The sequence below is a fragment of the Cavia porcellus genome, unplaced genomic scaffold, assembly GCF_034190915.1.
Source record: "Cavia porcellus strain 051 isolate PalLab524CR breed Dunkin Hartley unplaced genomic scaffold, mCavPor4.1 scaffold_49, whole genome shotgun sequence".
Taxonomy (NCBI): Eukaryota; Metazoa; Chordata; class Mammalia; order Rodentia; family Caviidae; genus Cavia; species Cavia porcellus.
The window spans coordinates 627752-645686 of record NW_026947532.1 but is presented as its reverse complement, the minus strand read 5'-3'; the positions used below and the strand labels follow the sequence as shown (position 1 = coordinate 645686).

The window sequence follows — 17935 nt, the reverse complement described above, 5'->3', positions numbered from 1 at the left end:
AAGCTGCCAGAACAGGCAGGGTTCCTGCCAGAACAGGCGCGGTGTGGGGAGCTGTGGGGACCCTCCCTGCACAGGAGACACAGGGACAGCGTGTTGTAGGTGCCAGACTACAGGCAGCTGCTGAAAGCCCAATTCTTGCCTCCACAGCTGATAATTTGAGCCAGACGCACTCCGGCTCCAGCCTATCCTTGGCCTCTGCAGCGACCACGGAACCTGAGAGTGTCCACTCGGGGGGTACCCCTTCTCAGCGGTAAGGAGGCCTGGCGGCCACAATGCCCCTAAGATACTCCCACCTTTTGCTCCGATGGCTTCATGCTTGCGGCCCAGGTTGTGGTCCTTGCAGGTCCCTTTCCAGTGCTTCCCTCTGACTCGCCCCCTGCATGCCTGCCCGCTGGTACCCTGAGTGCTGCGCCACTCCCATGCCCAGGGCCAGGGCAGCCCCCTGGCCCTGGCTGGCCTCTCCACCTCACCATTTTCCCTGCAGGGTTGTTTATTATTAGTGCGTGTTTGCGGAACTGTCTTCGGGGGCGCTGGAACTGTGCATGACGCTGGTCAGTCCTTCTCCGTCCCCTGCCCTGCACTCGCCCACTCTCCCGCCCTCTGTATTCATCCTCTTCCCATTTACAGAAGCTCTGTCTCCCTATTTCCTATTGTGTATCTTTAGTTTGTTCTTTATGTACGCTTTGGGTTCCTCATAAGGAAAACTGATACTTTAGCTCCTGTCTGGTTTGTTTCACTCACCATTACAAGGTCGAGGTGCATCTGTTTTCCTCCAGGTGGCTCAGGTTCCCTTTATGGCAGGCAGTGCTCCTCTGTGTCACATCCACACTTTCTTTATCCATTCATCTGTCCATGAGCACAGGGGCTGCTTCCAGGATTTAGCTCTTGCGAGTTGTGCTGCTCTGAATGTGGGTGTGGAGGTTTCACTGTAACATAGCACCTTCGCCCTTCTGGGGATATACCTAGGAGGGTGTAGCTGGCTCCGATGCACCTTCTCGGTGAGGGTTTTTGAGGAATCTCCACTGATCCCCACCGTGGTTTGGTACTTGCTTACACCCCCTCCACAATGCAGAAGGCTCCTCTTTGGCTGTTGTTTGGCTTCTCCTGGATGTCTGCTCTTTCTGGAGGAAGAGGAATCTCTGTGTTGCTTTACTTTGCATTTCCCAAATGACAGAGATGGTGGACGTTTTTTCGTGCATTGGTTACCCTTTTGTACCTCTGAGCAGCGGTTCTGTTCAGGAAGCTCTGGCCTGGGCCAGTGTTTTCACTGGCAGATTAAATGCTTCAGTTTTAATGTTTAGATCTTTGATCCATTTTGATTTTAGTTTAGTTTGTGGTGGGCTGTGTGGGTGTAGATTCAATCATCCGCACGTGGACAGGTTTCCCGGCCCCATCTATGAAGGACACTGTCTTTCCTCCAGGGTGTGTTTTTGGCCCCTTTGTCAAAGACGAGGTAGCAGGATTGTGCCCGTGTTGCTTCTGTATCCTTGTTCTGTTCCCCGATTTGCATTCATTCCTCTGTGTCTCTACCATGGCCGTTCCTGTTACCGTAGCTTTGTAACATAATCTGAGACCCAGGGTTGCGAGCCTCCTGCTTCACTCTGTCGCCTAGGGTTGCTCGCGCTATCCTGGGTCTCCAGGTTCCCTGTGAATTTTAGGATTCTTTCCTCCAGCTCTGGGAGGAGCGCCGCTGGTGTTTGGATTGTGTGTTTTGACTTGTGGCTGTTAGGACTGCATTGCTACTGTGTCTCTGGGAGCAGGTGTTTCTGTTCGTTTCCTGATGCCCTCTTGGAGCTCATTTTTCTGAGTACTATAGTTCTCAGCGACTGTAGAGGTCTTTTGCTTCCCTGGTTAGATTAATTCCTAGGTATTTAATTTTTCTGGATGCTGTTATGGGTGATACTGTTAATTTCTCAATGAGTTCATTACTGGTGTACAGGAATGCTGTTGATTTTTGCGTGCTGATTTTATATCCTGCTACACAGCTGAATTTGGTTATTTCAGGCATGTAAGTGGAGGTTTGTGGGTCCTTTTGCATGGAGGATCCTGCTTGACCTGGTCCCCTTAGGGACACAGGTTCCCCTGGCTGGGGCCAGCTGTGCCTCTTGGGCAGGGCAAGGCCTATCCTCTCTGGTCAGGTCCCAGTCCTGTGGATCTTGGTCATGTAAGGTGCTGTTTGCCATTTTCCCACTGTTAACATTCTCTTTGTGATTAGAAAGTAATTTTCTAGGTGATTCGGAGACTCGACTACACGTCACTGAACTTTATCTGGGACTTTAGGAAGCCCTGCCTGGCCCCTGTGGTGCTGCCCTCCAGTGGCCGTGGCTACTCCCTCCCAAGGTGTCCTGTAGCATGTGTGCCTCGGCCATCCCTGCTGTGTCAGATAGCGTGGCCTGTGGTTTTCTATTGTCTCCTGGTTTGTGCAGGATTCCTTGGAGCAACTTGGGTCTTGCTGGAGTCCGGTTCTGGTCTTCCACCCCCGGCCTGGCTGCCCTGTCAGAGAGGAGCAGCCTGACCCTACCAGCAGGGCACAGTGGGATGTTCCTGCAGGTGTGGCTCAGAGCTGCCTGACCTGAGTCTCTGAGGCTTGCCTTTGCCGCTTGGATGAACAGGGGTCCTGCTGCCTGGCTGCAGCACCCGAGAGACACAGCTCTGCCTCCACTCCTGAGCCAGCAGCTCTGTGGCCCTTGCCCCCATGGCAGCATCCTCAGACTTAGGTTGCGAAGGCGAGCCCTTTCCTCTTGGCTGGAAATATGTGGTGTTCACTTTTGCCTGTGTCTGTGTGTGTGTGCGCGCACGCCCATATGGGGTGTGTGCCACCTTCTGCCTGCCGGAACTAGGTGAGCCCGCAAAGGGATCCTGTGCTGCACTGCAGGTGGGCGGACTGGGCCCTGTAGCTGTGCAGCCCTCACCCTGTGCCTGCTCTTCCTGCAGCGTCGAGTCCTTGGAAGCCCTGCCCATCCTGAGCCGCAACCCAAGCAGAAGCACGGACCGGGACTGGGAGACGGCATCAGCAGCGTCCTCCCTGGCTTCGGTGGCCGAGTACACAGGTGACTGCTCACCCCTGCTTGGCAGCCCCATCAGAGCCTGGCCGTGTGCCTGGTATGGCGCTCCGCAGGCCTCGCACTGCACCCAGGGCTGACAGTGCTAGCGCCCTAGTTTGCAGGAGCCATGCACAGGGCTGGGTGCTGGTGCTGGGCAGCTAGCTCGGGGCACTTGGGAGCCAAGGCTTCTGACACTCTGTGTGTGTGTGTACATTTGTGTATATTTATGTGTGTGTGTATGTGTGTATTTATGTGTGTACATATGTGTGTATGTTTTCGTAGTACTGGGAAACTTCTTGCTTGAATACCAACATTGCAAAATAGCAATAATAACGACGAATGAGTGAATGAATAAACTTCGCCTAAAAAGAAAATATTTTTTGTGCCAGGTGTAGTAGGGCATGCCTGTAATTCCTGCTACTTGGGAGGCTGAGGCAGGTGGACCGTGGGTTCAAGATAGGCCTGGGTACCACAGTGAGACCTGTCTTAAGCTATGGAGAGGAGCGGGCACAGCCCCTCTGCAGCTGGGATTTGGTCACCAGTGCCAGTAAAGTAATGAAAATGTCATTTCCCAGGTTTGTCATTTTATAGAAAAGAAATGGAAATTAGGTACTTTAGGCTTTTATCTCCCACCCCCCTTTTTTAAACACACAGTCTCCCTATGCAGTTCATGCAGTTCAGGCTGGCCTTGAACTCACTGCCTAGTCCAGGCTGATCTTGAACTTGCAGCCATCCTCCTGTCTCAGCCTCCCAGGTATTGGGATGACAGGCATGTGCCACTGTGCCCGGCTACTTTTATTACCTTTTAGATTTTCTCCTAGGAGTTTCCTGGAGTAGATTCGCCATGGTGCTTTGTGCCCACTTGCAGGGCAGCATGTATGCCCATGCTGACACCTGTCTGTTTCTTGACTTCATGATAGCGCTGTGCTCTTTCTCATGTGCCTCCCTGCCCTTGAATGTCTGTTTGCAAACCTTGGCCTGGTATTCTCAGGTCCCAAGCTCTTCAAGGAGCCCAGCAGCAAGTCCAACAAGCCGATCATCCACAATGCTGTGTCACACTGCTGCCTGGCTGGGAAGGTGAACGAGCCCCACAAGCACTCAGTCCTGGAGGCAAGTGCCCTGCATGCTGCCACCACGGGGGCCGCAGCCCCACTATCACTGGGAGCCATCCGGCCAGGAGGGAGGCAGCTATGTCCCAGAGAGCAGAGTCCCTGTGGGTTTGGTTCAGGTGGGCTCAGGAAGAGCGGGACTTGGGCAGGAAGGGAACTCGGGGGTCACTGACTCGGGACTGAGCCAGGGCCTGGAGATAGCAGCCTGGAGGTGGGGCAGGAGACTGTCCAGGAGGGACCGGGGGGAGTCAGGGCAGGTCCAGGTCTTAAAAGGCCTGCATCCTTGGGGATCAGGGTAGATGGGTAAAGCACCTGGCAGCATGGGGCAAGGTGCACAAGACAGTGGGGGCTCCCAGCTGTTCTAGAGGCCGTGTGAGGCGGGGGCAGAGGAGGGGTGGCTGGCTGTGGGCCAGTTGTCCCAGGTGTGCTGTGGGCAGTCATCTTTGTGCTGCAGGGTACAGGGCCGGCTGGGGTGGGGCTGGGACGAAGACCAAGGAGGCCCCTCACCAAGGCAGTGCTGGTGATGCCCTCTGCCCTGGCCGCCCACGGGCTTCAAGTCAGGAGGACTCAGGATATGATGACGGCTTCCGTGAGCACCGATGTGGCCGTGTGGGCAGTGGGCCTGGCTGCTCAGGTCACATTTCATTTCTAAGCAACTGGGTGGCCAGAGGTTAGGGACACAGTAACTAGGCATCCAGGGCTGACCAGGGCATGGAGATGGAGTCAGATGTGCAGTTGGGTGGGGCACAGACAGTGAGGGGACAGTGAGCACAGGAGCTGGCCTGTGTGTGGCAGAGCAGAGGGAGGCTGGTGCCCAGCGGTCACCCAGTGGTCATGGTGGGACAGGCTGCATGGGCCCCTGGGTGGTGGGTGGGTGTGTCTGTTCTGGGGATGAAGTGGTGTGGGTGTGAGCCAGGCTGCACCGTCCTCCTGCTTGGGGAATAGACTGTGACAGAGGTGGTGTGGGGGTGGAGCCCATGGCCAGTCCAGGTTTACAGGGGCGAGGCTGAGGCCTGAGAGTGACCGCCGGGCAAGGACACAGCCCGTGAGGCCCAGAGCACTGTGAGGGGAGGGTGCTGGGGGCCTCTGTGCATCAGGGTGTGTGGCCCGGCAGCTCAGGGAGCTGGCTCCTAAGGGTGTGCTGTCGAGGCCGTTCTGCAGCCCTGCATCCTGTGGCCATCTCGGGCCAGGGCTGCAGAGCTTACAGGAGGAGGCCTGGTGGGCTCCCTGCCCTCGGAGCTGTGCAGCTCAGTCCTGAGGTGGCCCTGGGCATTTACCTGCCAGTTTCCTGTGCAGGTTATAGTGTGAATGAGCTTGTGCCCCATGCAGGGAGGGACACGTCTCAGGCAGTCTCAGACAGCGACCCTCCCGATGGAGGCACCCCTGCACCGTCATGCCCCAAGCTTACCTGGGAACAGAGTAGCCTGTGACTGCAGTGTTACGGCCCCCAAGAGCACCCCAAGTTCAGCGATATCTGGAGGAGTCCCAGACCTTGCTGTGTTGCTGTCTGTGCCAGCCTCCCACCGTTTATGTACCTGAAACCCTACCTCACCCCTCCGAGGGTGCACAGGGCTGCTGAAGGCTGGCAGCTCAGCTGCAGGGGCTCATGCCAGCCAGGGCCCCCCGGACCTCGGTGGCCCTTATTCTGCCAGCAGCTCCTGGATCAACCCCCAGCCACCCCACAGTGACGTGAGCTGGACAGATGCCCACCCTATCACACACTGGCAGACACAAAGGTCACTGGATCACCTTTCTTGTTGTAAGCGGCTAAAGTGCTGTGCCTGGGAAAGGCCTGGCGAGGCGGTGGACAGTGGGAAGACTCTGCGTCACTGGCACATGAACAGGAGTCAGTGCTGCCTGGGTGGCCGTGGGGTGGTACTGGGAAGGGGCACAAGCTTGTGGACACTCAGTGCCCCGCCACAGCAAGGACCATGGGGAGACGCTGAGCCGCGCAGAGGGGCTGGCAGACCCACATGGGAGAGGACCCGCTGCCCAGCATCTCTGAGCCCAAGGCCCCTGTGAGTGTGTTTCCGCAGCTCTCCTATGTGGTCAGGCCCCTGTCAAGGTACCCTTCAGGCACTGGCAGTCTCCCTCTGTCCCTAGGCCTGCAGTACGTGCAGGACCCTTGGGCTGGCATTGGCTATGGAGCAGTATATTTGAGGGTCACAAGTGTTGTGGGAGCTTGGTCAGATGGCATTCAGGCCTCGTAGGTTGGGGACCCTGCGTCTGCCAGCAGGCACTGTGAGGCAGGTGTTTCCATGGGTCTTTGTTACTTCTTGAGTACTTGTGGGTGCCGCAGAACTGTCAGGCTTCCCCATGGTGGCTGGGCACTTACATCCCGCCTGTGCTGAAGGCATCCCCATGCGACAGAGGCGCTACCTTTCCATCCCCAATGGCTGGTGACAGGCATCTCCTCGTGGGCGCACGGTACACACCCCGAGACATGCCTGCCTGCTTAGCTCAACTCCACACAGAGGTCTCAGGGGCTCCCGTGCGGCGGAGCTGTGTTCTCTGTATGGGAGCTACAGGCGGCAGGAGGCGGCTGTGTTACACAGGGCGGACTCGGCTGTGCCCCTGCCTGGGTGTGGGGCCTATGGTGCCTTCGGGGTCTGGGGCCCTGAGAGTCACTGTGCTGCTCAGTGCTTCTGTCTCTCCGACCAGGAGCTGGAGAAGTGTGATGCCAACCACTACATCATCCTGTTCCGCGATGCTGGCTGCCAGTTCCGGGCTCTGTACTGCTACTACCCTGACACCGAGGAGATCTATAAGCTCACCGGCACGGGGCCCAAGAGCATTACCAAGAAGATGATCGACAAGCTCTACAAGTACAGCTCGGACCGGAAGCAGTTTAACCTGATCCCCGCCAAGACCATGTCCGTCAGCGTGGACGCACTCACCATCCACAACCACCTGTGGCAGCCCAAGCGGCCCCTGGTGCCAAAGAAGACCCAGACTCGGAAGTAAGCCGGCACTGCGTCCTGGACGCCTGCCGGCGGGGTCCTTATTTATTCTTTTGTCCACTCGGTACGAAGCGTGCGGGACGCAGACCTGTTCTGAGCCTCTGGCGACACATGCAGCCCCGTTGGAGGTGTGGACACCATGTCCAGGCTGCGCTGCCATGGCCCCGCTAACCTCTGGGTCAGATCTCTGATGCAGGTACCCGTGAGCAGGACCCCGGCCACGTGGCTCCCTCCCCTGAAGCTCCAGGATGAGGCTGTGCCACCCACCTGCACCTGGCCTCCCCACTCCCTTTGCACACGGCCCGAGCCTCGCGCTGGCCAGCGGGGTCGCCAGGGCTGGGGTAGAGGCACCCTCCGGTCGGGCGTCTGAATGTCTTCATAAAAAGAGTTCGTATGGGAAATCTTTTTCATTTGCGAAATTATATGATATTTATTGATCGTGTCTACTGCCAACTTTTATATCTAGTTCTAAGATTTCCGAAAACACCTTGTTCCTTGCTGCTCAGAGAAAGTTTACTGAAAACACCGGTTCGCACTGAAAAGCACTGAAATGGGCAAAGTCCGTCTTCTGCTAAAATAACGTTTACACGTGAGAAGCGATGCTTCACCTGAGGCCGCGAGGACAAAAACAGCACAGCAGCAGTGCTGGGCAGCCTGCGGCCATGTGTTCACTTTAATGAAGGCAGTGAGGGCACAAGAGCGTCCACCGCGCTCGCCGCCCACCTGCACACTCTATTTCTGGGGGCAGCGGGCGTTCCGGCTTGGGGTTGCTGCAGGGCGGCTGGGGACCGGGGTCACCCAGATTTGGAGGCCATTCCTTGGCGGTTCCTGGGTGTGTCTGTGGGTCCTTCCAGCTGGTCCCGTGGGTGCCCGGTGTGCCTGTGAGGCAGACTCCCAGGAGCGGGTGGGCCCTGACTGCCAGGCTGGTGCTCACAGGGTGGGCCAGCTGCTGCCTGCTATGTGTCACTCTGGGCGTGCTGCCGGATTGGCCCTGCGCTGCACCTGTTGGGTGGCATGTGACTGTCATGTGACGCTGGGCAGCAAGGCGGGAAGGAAGTGCAGTCTGTTGCCAGTGTCCTGGGCAGGCACGGCTGTGCCGTGACTGAATCCCGACCCCGAGGCTGCATGGTCTCCTGTGCTGACCATTAAAGTCCGTGAGCGTGTCACCTCCTTTCCACATGTGTGCTTCATTTCCCCTCTGTGCCTGGACATCGCCGTATTGATGCAGCAGGGCACCGAGAGGTCACCAGCGAGCCAGCACGCATGCGTCCGGCACGTGGGTATCAGGTGTGTGTTCCCGTGAGTGTCACTGGGCTCTGTTGGCATCTAAGGAGCTTGAGGTCGCGTGGAGCCAGGCTCCAGGTGCAGTGCACGGTGGCTGTGGCCTCCTGTGGCTGCAGCGATGTCGGTCCGGCCCCACACAGGTCCAGGCTGGGCAGACCAAGACCACGTCACCCGTGGCTGAGGGCCATTTTCCTGCTCTACCCTCCCCCCACTCCTGAGGTCCTGGGGGTGAACCTCAGGCCTGGTGCATGCCAAGCAAGCTATACTCCGGCCCTTTAAAATGTTTTTATTTTGAGATAGGGACTTGCTGAATTGCCCAGGCTGGCCTCAAACATGGGATCTACCTGCCTCAGCCTCAGCCTCACTGGTCGCTGGGCTCCTGGGCCTGCTCCCTGTGCCCCTGGTGTGTCCTTCTGACCTCTGTCATGGTGGGACTGTGGAGCGGTCTCTCCTAGGACTCTACCAGCCCAAGCTGTGTTCTCCACTCAGGCAGTGCTGGGAAGTGAGAGACACACTAGTCACGTCTAGATTATGATTTTAGCCCTAAAATTGTAATTGTTATTTGGAGGAAAAAGTATTTATTGAAATAAAATTTTCTGTTAAGTTGGGTAACCTTTTCCCGATTCTGATTTATTTTGTGAAATGGATCTGACCAGTCAGATGCAGGCTGTCTGAGAGCAATCTTGCTTCACTGTGGCCTCCGTCCATGTGTGATAGTGTGAGGGACATGGCCAGCAGTGCCTGACTTAGGCCACGCCCTCTCCCTGAGCTGGCAGCACGAGCTTCTTTACCGACACCTCCGGCCTGGGGTGGCCGTTGAGCAGAGGCTGCCCGGGTAAACCCCAGGCTCCTGAGGCGTCTGCATGCCTCTTGTCCCTCTCATCTCTCTCCCACTGTCTGGCCTCTGGGAGCGAGTGCTGCATGTGCGGTGCTGTTCCGGAGCCAAGGAGGGCCTCCGAGGGCGCCACCAGGGTGGGACGAGTGGCCGGCTCCGCGCAGGGCCGCGGCCCCATCAGGCCTGGTCGATGCAGGTGCGAGACAGCGTGGTGGGAACTGCGTCCATGCATCCGTGGGGTGGAGATGGAGCCTGTCGAGGGTGCTCTTGTGCTGGAGATGGGTGTCCAGGAGCCCACCCAGGGCTCAGAGGGCCTGAGTGTGGCCGTGCCTGCCGTGCTGGCCCAGGATGCGGTATCTGGGGCTCACCTTTCCCAGGATACTGAGCTGGCTTCCTTCTTGGCAGAAGTGATCTTGACTGTGTTTGGGTGTGGAGAAGATCCACAGGGCACCCTACTTCCAGGCCTTTGAAGTGGAGCAGCAGTGACAGGGTTGGCACGTTGGGGGGCCCTTGGCCTCGGATGCAGCATGGGCCTGAAGCGCTGGTTGCTGTGCGGTGGCTTTAAGTCACGGTGGTAAAGTGCTGCTCTCCGCTTTCCGGGAACAATTTAGAGCTTGTTCTTTGGTCCGAGACAGTCACTTTGGTTTCAATAGCAGGATAGTGCAGGCTGCGGTAAGCAGAGGTGGCTGCACCTGCAGCGGCTTAGTGCGACCTCGCGGTGCTGTAACTCCCTGGCTATCCGTGTTCAACCCCGAACTCCCCACACGTAGCTGCTAAGTTGTGCTCACTTAGCCGGACCAGGCTGGCTTTGTTCCTGCCTTAGGCTGGCTGCCTGCGGCTCAGCAAGCAGGCTAGGTGCGGCTCCTGTCCTGCAGCGCTGGTGGGTAGCATGACACAGATAGCGGTGGTGGTCACCTGAGGTTGTTTGCTTGTTGTTGTTTTGAGACAGGCTTTTGCTGTGCAGTTTAGCCTGACTCTGAACTCACCGGGTTGGCCTTCAACTCTAGGTGATCCTGCCTCAGCCTCCTGAGTGCTGAGTTACAGGTGTGCACCCTGGGCCGGCTGAAGTACCATCTAAAGGTGACTGAGCTGCCTCAGTTCCTTCTCTGCCTCAGCACAGCAGGCACATATGGGTGTGGGTAGTGTTGTGGGTGGCCGAATCCAGAGTTTTTTCACAGAAGACAAGCTTTGCTGTGTATCTCAGCCCACAGTGTTCGCAGTGTGCGGACTTCACTTTGGTCATACACTGGCAGCTGCTCACCCTCGGGGACAGATGTGGCAAGGTGTGGCCTGACTTCCTGTTCTGCACCCTACATGTGCATAACCAGGCCACAGAGTCACCAGAGATGCCACCAGATAGTGTCCCGGGATTCCCTCCGCTCTGCCAAGTGCTGGGCCAACGTGTACAGCACCGGACTGTGACTGCCCAGGAGCTAGCTGAGCCACCCACTCCCCAAAGACAGGACCTCAGCAGAAGGACACTTCGAAAGGGACATTTCCCAGCCTCTGCATGTGACACATTGGGCCCTTCTGACCATCTAGGGGTTACTCAGTTTCTCCGCTGCACATCCACAGTGGTGCTGACTAAATCGAAAATGCACGCACATGTGTGTGCACATACATACGCATACATGTTGAAAGTGTCTTGAAAGTATGAGCGCTCAAGTCTAGACTCCTCCATTAACCTTCCATTAAAATTAAAATATTAATACAATATATTAAAATGTACAGTTTATTAGTTTACTAACTACCTTTATGGAAACCAGTGGCCTCCAGCACCTAGGAAGACCAGATGTCATGAAAGGTCGTTTGCCCTTTGCGCACCCCATACTGCAGAGTGGACAGGAGGACGCATGGACCTGAGGGGCCATGGCCACTGCCTCACGGGTGCCACCGCTACGCCCTGCGTCTCCTTCCCTCTGAGACCCAGCACAAATGGTGTGTGCTCCGCAAAGGGTCCGCCAGTCCCCCCAGAGTGACAGCTCACATGAGTTCTAACAAGAAGAAACTCAACGAGATGCGTTACTTTCCCACTTCTGCTTTTTATTATGTGCCCGGCACTGGTGGCATCAGTATCCCATAGGACTGGCCATCTCCGGAAGCTCTTAGCACTGTCAGAACCGTCACACAGGCCAAGAGGCATGCACAAAGCAATGTCGTTGTGTGAGCCACATTGTCTCGGGGCCACCAGCCCATGCTGCCCCTGCACAGTCTTCTGCGCCGTGTCCTCTCGGCCGCAGGGCAGGCAGGGACCAGCATCTTCCCCTGGCATCCCTTCTCCAGATGCCTCTCGAGCCCCATTCCAGAAAGGCGTGTCCAGAAGGCTTGTTTTTCCCAAACACGTGGGCATTTCCAAGGTGCGATTTCTCGGCACTGCTCTGTCATGGTCAGCAGCCTCTTTCTTTCTATGTTGTCCACTTGTAGCAAGTTTTCTTTTAAAAAGTCGGAATGTAGCCACAGCTTTGTCGGTTGTACACACAGACCTTCTAGAAGTGGCTGGTCAGTCTTCCCAAAGGCCAGGGAGCACCTCAGCTTGCCAGAGGGGGCTGTTTCTCTCTGGCAGTCACCTGTGCCCACCAGCACAGCGTCACCCCAGGACCCTGACTGCTGTGCTTCCACACCCTCCTCAGGCCCTCAGCCCCCATCCTGCAGGGTTGGGCTGGAGTCTCTGTGGCCTGAGGGGCTCCGGATCCAAGGCCACTGCCACCACCAGGCCGTCAGAGCCAGGCCCAGCCAGTGGGCAGTCCCAGCAAGAGGGATGTGAGTGCCGCCAGGCAGACGCCAGCTGTCCTAAGCCCTGTAGCCTCCAGCCCGGGAAAGAAGCACCCCTCACTGCCCACCTTGTGTGCCGGACCCCTTTGGGGCCTTGGACCAGCGTCTCTGCAATGGGTGATGAAGCCACTGGTCAGGTGCCCCGTGGTGTCCTGTGTCTGTGTATGCTTTATGTCTGTCTGATTGACCTGGCTTTCACTGTCACGGGGCCTGTGGTCAGCAGAGGGGCTCAGTGTTTGCAGGACCCCATGTCTGAGGTTGTGTTGCTGACACAGGCCAGGAAGGCACCTTAGGATCCAGTCTGTGTCCAGCCAGCTGAGCACCGCACTGGCCGCTCCCCGTGTGAGGCAGGGTCACCTCTCCAGGGTGCGTGTGCAGGGCACCCACTGTGTCAGCTCTGCTCAGACATCACCCTAGGCCGTGGTGTTTGGGGGGTCTCCCCAGACAGCTGGCTGTGAGCCTGAGACAGGCCCAGGTGGCTTGGGGTTTTCTGTTACTTCTTCCACTGCATGTCCTGATTGCAGTTGGGGTGTGGAGAAACAGGAGCGATTGTACCCCAGCCATCTTCCCGAGCTCTGGTGACTCGGACAGGTGAGCTCGCCAGGCTCCCTAACCCCGACCCGAGCCCCTCGTTTGTCATCTCCGCTTCCGATGCCTTGCAGGTCTCGGCTTGCCGAGCAGGTGGTCCATCTGGGTGACCCTCCTGTCTGTGTGCCGTGGGTGTCCCTGGCAGGCCGTGGCCGGTCCCTTCCCGCTGTGCTGCAGGGGCAGCATCTGCTGAGGCAGCTGTCGGTGCTTCCTCCTTCCTGCTAGCCGGTTCCCCCAGGCGCCCTTCAGGGACTGTGGCTGACCAGATTCCTGCAGTGGCACCCCTTGGCTGAGTGTGTGACCTGCCTTGCCCATGGGGCTCGGCGTGCTGATGCTTGGCTAATCTGTAGGGCATGCATTTGTGATTTTTTTCCCAACGTGGCTCTTTGCAGATTCGTTGTCAGTTACAATGGCAACAGAATCATCTGGGACATGTGGCTACCATTTCTCCATTGAGAAGAGCCATGCCTTCCCAGGGGTCACAGGCGTGTTGGGCATCCTGTGGGCTGGGGTCTGAGGTCACAGCTTGGCAGCCCTGGGTTCCCTGAGGCTCTCCTTGGTAGGTTGGTGCCGTCCCCTACGTGTCCTCACACCGTTGGCCCTCTGGCCTCTGAGAGATCTCCTGGACTGGGTGAGCCGCAGTGGTGGCTGCGTCTTGGCTTCCTTCCTGCTGAAGACCTTGTACCACCTTGCGGTCGGTGGCAGTCACATACTGATGCAGGGACATCGTTGGCCTTCGCAGGTGGTACCCACATTGGTTCCACAGCTGGGTTTCTGCCACAAGGTGAGCTGACTGTTGGATGGGCAGACCAACTGCCTGGCTTCTTCACCCCGTGCCTTGTGACATCCCTGAAGGCACCTGAGGGACCCTGGATGTGAGATGCAGGTGGAACATTCAGTGGGTTCCCATGAGCCCTCTGCTCAGAGAGCAATTTTGTACCCAGATCGCTAGGGACAAAGGGGCTAGAGACCAAGCCATACCTTCTGCTCCAGGATCTTGGCTGGCCTGTCTCACCCCCATTGGTCACCGAGCCTCTCCCATGGGTTAGGTGCTTGCACCTGGGCTCACAGGGAAGACCATGGGTCCTGGGGTTTACGCAATGATGCCCCTAGCCTGCCTGTTGGAAGTGTACAGACTGCTGGCCCACGGGAGACCCACTCAGAAGGTACACACAGCGCAGTCTTGCCAGCTCAGCAGAACACACCTGTGCTGGGGACGCTAGCGTCTCTGGGTGGCAGAGGGGACAGGTGGGCTAAGTTTGCCTCACTGCTCTGATCTGCGAGTAGGGCTTGGCGTGCCTGGGTTGCCAGCTGGCACAGGGTTACCTGAGGTGGACAGCAGGGACAGTAGACTTCATCCCCACCTGCACTGCAGCCTTGGTTCCTGCAGGACAACCTGGGGCAGCAGGGCTCACTGCTGGGTGCTCGAGGAGCCCAGCAGGGACGCCAGCCTCTGTGCTGGAATCCAAGGCCCTGCCTGCCTCCAGGGTGCTGAGGGGAGCATGGCTGTGCACAGGGTGGTGGTGCTGCAGTCCCTGAGCAGAGTGCTGTCCCATGGTGGTGGCAACCCTAGTCTTCAGGGCCGGTCCCTGCTGGGGCCTCCCGACTCCTCGCTCTTTGTCTGCCTTGCCGCAGGGCACAAGGTGGTCGGGGAAGCTGGGCAGGACCAGGAGCTGGGGACCCGGGATGAGCAGTCTAGCCAGCAGGATGGCCAAGTGCATGTCCAGACAGCCTGAGGCCACCACTGCCACTGCCTCGGAGGCCCCTTGCTTGGTGGGGGAGTCTGCTCGGTCCCAGGGTGGCTGCGGCTCGTCCTTCTGCAGCTTTCCCTGCAGTCACTTGCACCCCATTTGCTTAGAGGTTGGCCTGAGACAGACTTCTGCCAGTATTTCCAGGGTTGCAGCCCATCATGGACGCAGGGAGACGGAAGTACAGGTCCTGGGGCCACAGCACCACGCAGCAGAGGGCAGCGGGAGGCCAGCAGGACACCCTTGCTAGGAAAGGGGAGGCCAGGCCTCTTTGGCCGCCTCCCGGCAGGGCGGGAGGTAGGGACCAGCCTGTGGCTGCAGCAGCCCTAAGGAGCAGAGGGACACAGCTGCCCGTCACCACGTGGCTGAACCTGGTGCATGAAGATTTGGAGCTCAATCACTAGAGGCGCCGAGGGTCCATCCTCGTCCCTGGTCCCTGCCACAACTGGGCATTGAGTGGGACCACAGTGGGATCTGGAGGGGGTGCTGCCCCTCAGCCACCTGGACAGTGCTGGGCTTTGCCAAGGCACTCACCAGAGGCTGGACAAGGACAAAGCCAAGGTTAAGAGCAGGGTCCTGGGTCTAGTGCCCAGATGCCACCTCCAGGCCCTGCTGCTGTCAGCACCCCCTTCACTGCCTTCCTTGCTGGGCACTCTCAGTGGAGTGAGGTGTCCTGCATGACATCCTGGGCAGAAAGCGGGTATTATTGGGCCAGCTGTGTCCACAGCAGCCCTCAGCTGAGGCGAGCTGAGGGCCATGCTGATCTCTGGCTTCCTGTGGGTGCAGGTTTGGTGCATCACTGCTCAGGTAGCCCCACCCCGTCTGCAGCCCCACTGGAGCTGGAGCTCCTGTGTGACGAGCTGGAGCTCCTGTGTGACCTGACCTGACCTGACCTGACCGGAGGCGGAGCCATTCTCCTGCCTTGAGCACTGTGAGGGGCTCCCCCTGCTGGCGGATGAGTGTATCCAAGGGCCTTGCTCCCCCAGCAGGCGCCTTTGGGAGGAAGGGGCTCATAGGGCTGCACAAGCCCTGTGGGCCTGGGTATGGGTGGCCAGTGGCCGTGGGCCCAGGCCAAGTGACGGGAGACTCCAGATCTTCTTGGAGTTGTGTCCAGCACCCCAAGAGCACCCCAGAACTCCAAGCCCAGGGAGTGAGACTGGGTGCCCAGCCCCTATAGAGAACGCCACCCTGTGCTTGTGCGTCCTGCACCCTTGGAAGTGGTCAAGGGGGCCGGGTGGGGAGCGCTGTGTCAGGGTCTGCCCCAGTGCGGTGCGGGGTGCAGGGGGCAGGGACTGTGGATGTTGCTTCCTCCTCTGTCCTTTGTACCTGTCCCCGCCTCCTTCAGGCTTCTCCTGGGAGCTTACACGTTCTTAGGTGCTGGCCACTTTTCAGGGTGTCTCTCTGTGGCTCCTGGGAGGCAGCAGGACCCATGGCCAACTGCCTGTCCCTCACCACCTGCAGCAGCAGTGCCCAAGCCACTCGTTCTGGACCAGCAGCTTTTGGAAAAATAAGAATAAAAGGCTTCTCCCAAATACGGTGTGTTTCCAAAGCCTTAGCTCCAGACAGCAGCAGCCTGGAGGCTTGGGTCCCTGTGCACACAGCTGTGCAGTGGGTGTCTCAGGAGAGCTGCTAGGGTGCCCGGCAGGAGGGCCAGCGGGGTCAGGACCCTGCTCCTCAGTGCTGGGGCTGTTCGTGTGCAGACCTAGAGCCCCCCCCCCCATCAAGGCCACAGCCCACATGTGGAGAGCTCAGAGGTCGAGGGCAACACAAAGCTTCCAGGTGCGCAGGCAGCGTTTATTGGGCTGGTGACTGGCATCTCACAGGGCAGCTGTGCTCCTGGCCAGTGTGGTGGTGGCCTGGCTTACTTAGTAGCTGAGAAGGCCTGGCATGCGGGGGTCACCCCACCTCTGCCAGGGACCAGGAAGATGCTGCTGTCCACAGCTACCTGCTACAGCCCAAGCCCAACGCCAGGGATGTCCACCCAGGTGCTACCCGGAGCAAGCCCTACTTCCAGTCAGGTCGGCACAGGGAGCTGGGGTGTAGTGCAGGACATGGGGCCCAGGGCACCAGCGAGGCAGCTCACTCCTAAGCAGGACGCTGGGGGTTCCCTGGAGTCACTCAGCCCAGGGACCTGAGTGGCCTCAGCTGAGACACAGCCCAGGGCAACGCTTGCCACTGCATCAGGCCTGGGGTTCCCCATGCTGAGGGCTACAGGGTGTTTCCTGTCCCTAGGAATGCTGTGCCTCAGGCTTCTAGGCACTTTCTGAGCAGGCATCAGGCAGGCCAGGGTAGGGGCACAAGCTGGACGTGTGTCCGAGTCCTGCAACAGGCAGCCCAACTCTGGGTGCATCCCACATGGTCCCCTGAGCCGCCTGGCCTGATGTCAGGAGCCCTGCCCTTCACTGCAGCCTCTTGATGTACCAAAATGGACAGAGGGGAGGTGCACAGCCCTTCCCCCAATGGGAGGGTCCCTGGCAGCTGTTGGTCTCAGAACTGTGACAACCGCAGGTCTGCCCCTGGGAGCTTCCTGGACACTGGGCAGCCCACCCCGGCCAACCTGCCATATGGGGCTTGCAGCCTGCACTTTAGAAAAGCTGTTACTGGCCGAGTCAAGGTCAGTTGAGGACCACTGTGGGCATTTATGACCCTGCAGCAGGTGAGCCCAGGTGTCCTCCAACCCTGTAGCCAGAGCCCGAGGGCCCGGGGAAGCTGCTTCGAACATGCAGCCTGCAGAGTGCAAGGGTTGCTAGGCTCAGGGCGTGGGGCATCCAGTCCCTGGCCTCCACCCTGGAGAAGCCTGCAGAGGTCAAGGACAGCAGCCTGCATCCAGGACTAATTGTGCTTCTTGTGTCGGGAGTTAGGAACAAGGCTTTGCTTGGATGTGCAGCGTCCCCACACGAGGTCCCCAACCAGCGAGCCAGCGAGCAGTCCGTGTAGGAACAAAGAGGCTTCTGACTTCTGTGCAGTTCCAGGCTAAGTTCCAGCAGAGGGCGCCCTTGCACCATTCCAGTGCTCCACCCTGTGGGAGCCTTGATGGGCAGTTCCTGTGTGGGCCACCAGTCCCCACTAACCGGTCTTTGGGTGCCCTTCTCTCCCAGCCTCTAGCAGTGCCCAGGGATGGCCATGCAGGGCAGAGGACTCCCATGGTGTCCAGTCCCTGCCCATCCCCTCCCAGCCACCCTCTTTTGCCTTCGCTGGTTCCTGGTCACGAGTTCCGGTACAGCTGTGAAAAGACGCGAGTCATACAGATTTGTAAAAACAGGTTAAAAAAACGCTTCCACCAGCTCCAGGGCAGTGTGGAGGTTCCACTGCTCCAGCCTGCAGGATGCCTCGCCCACAGCCACAGCCCAGGAGTCACTGGAAGCCCCGATGGCCAGGGCAGTGGGTGGCTACTTCCTCTGCATCCTTGCTGCAGCCCCAGGGGTCCAGGTCCCAGGCCTCAGAGCTGCGTCTCATCGCGAGTCTCAGGGTTGGAGGATGACAGTTTGTGGCTGCAGCTGTTCCTATGGTTTGGGGAGCTGCTGGCCATGTGAGCCAGGGGGTCAGAGCGGATGAGGTACCTGCAAGGACAGTGGGGCCTGGAGCAGCAGGACCT

General features: G+C 58.5%; 2 protein-coding genes across 20 annotated transcripts in view; one reads left to right on the top strand and one right to left on the bottom strand.

Annotated features, from left to right (window-relative positions):
- The window catches only part of Camsap1 (calmodulin regulated spectrin associated protein 1), a 55001-nt gene extending 45992 nt beyond the window's left edge, over positions 1 to 9009 (top strand). For all 4 annotated transcript variants that reach the window (XM_023566399.2, XM_013155825.2, XM_003472981.4 and 1 more), the window contains 4 exons: positions 148 to 250; positions 2935 to 3050; positions 4036 to 4154; positions 6815 to 9009. In XM_023566399.2, the coding sequence (XP_023422167.1) occupies positions 148 to 250; positions 2935 to 3050; positions 4036 to 4154; positions 6815 to 7117 (641 nt within the window). In that variant the 3' untranslated portion in view covers positions 7118 to 9009. The remainder of the gene's footprint in view (positions 1 to 147; positions 251 to 2934; positions 3051 to 4035; positions 4155 to 6814) is intronic.
- Positions 9010 to 16113: 7104 nt separating this feature from the next.
- Positions 16114 to 17935, bottom strand: part of Kcnt1 (potassium sodium-activated channel subfamily T member 1) — a 46488-nt gene continuing 44666 nt past the window's right edge. For 15 of the 16 annotated variants that reach the window (XM_063244057.1, XM_003473114.5, XM_013155905.3 and 12 more), the window contains one exon: positions 16114 to 17900. In XM_063244057.1, coding sequence (XP_063100127.1) covers positions 17780 to 17900 — 121 coding nt within the window. In that variant the 3' untranslated portion in view covers positions 16114 to 17779. The remainder of the gene's footprint in view (positions 17901 to 17935) is intronic. The other variant, XR_010045923.1, reaches the window with a different exon arrangement.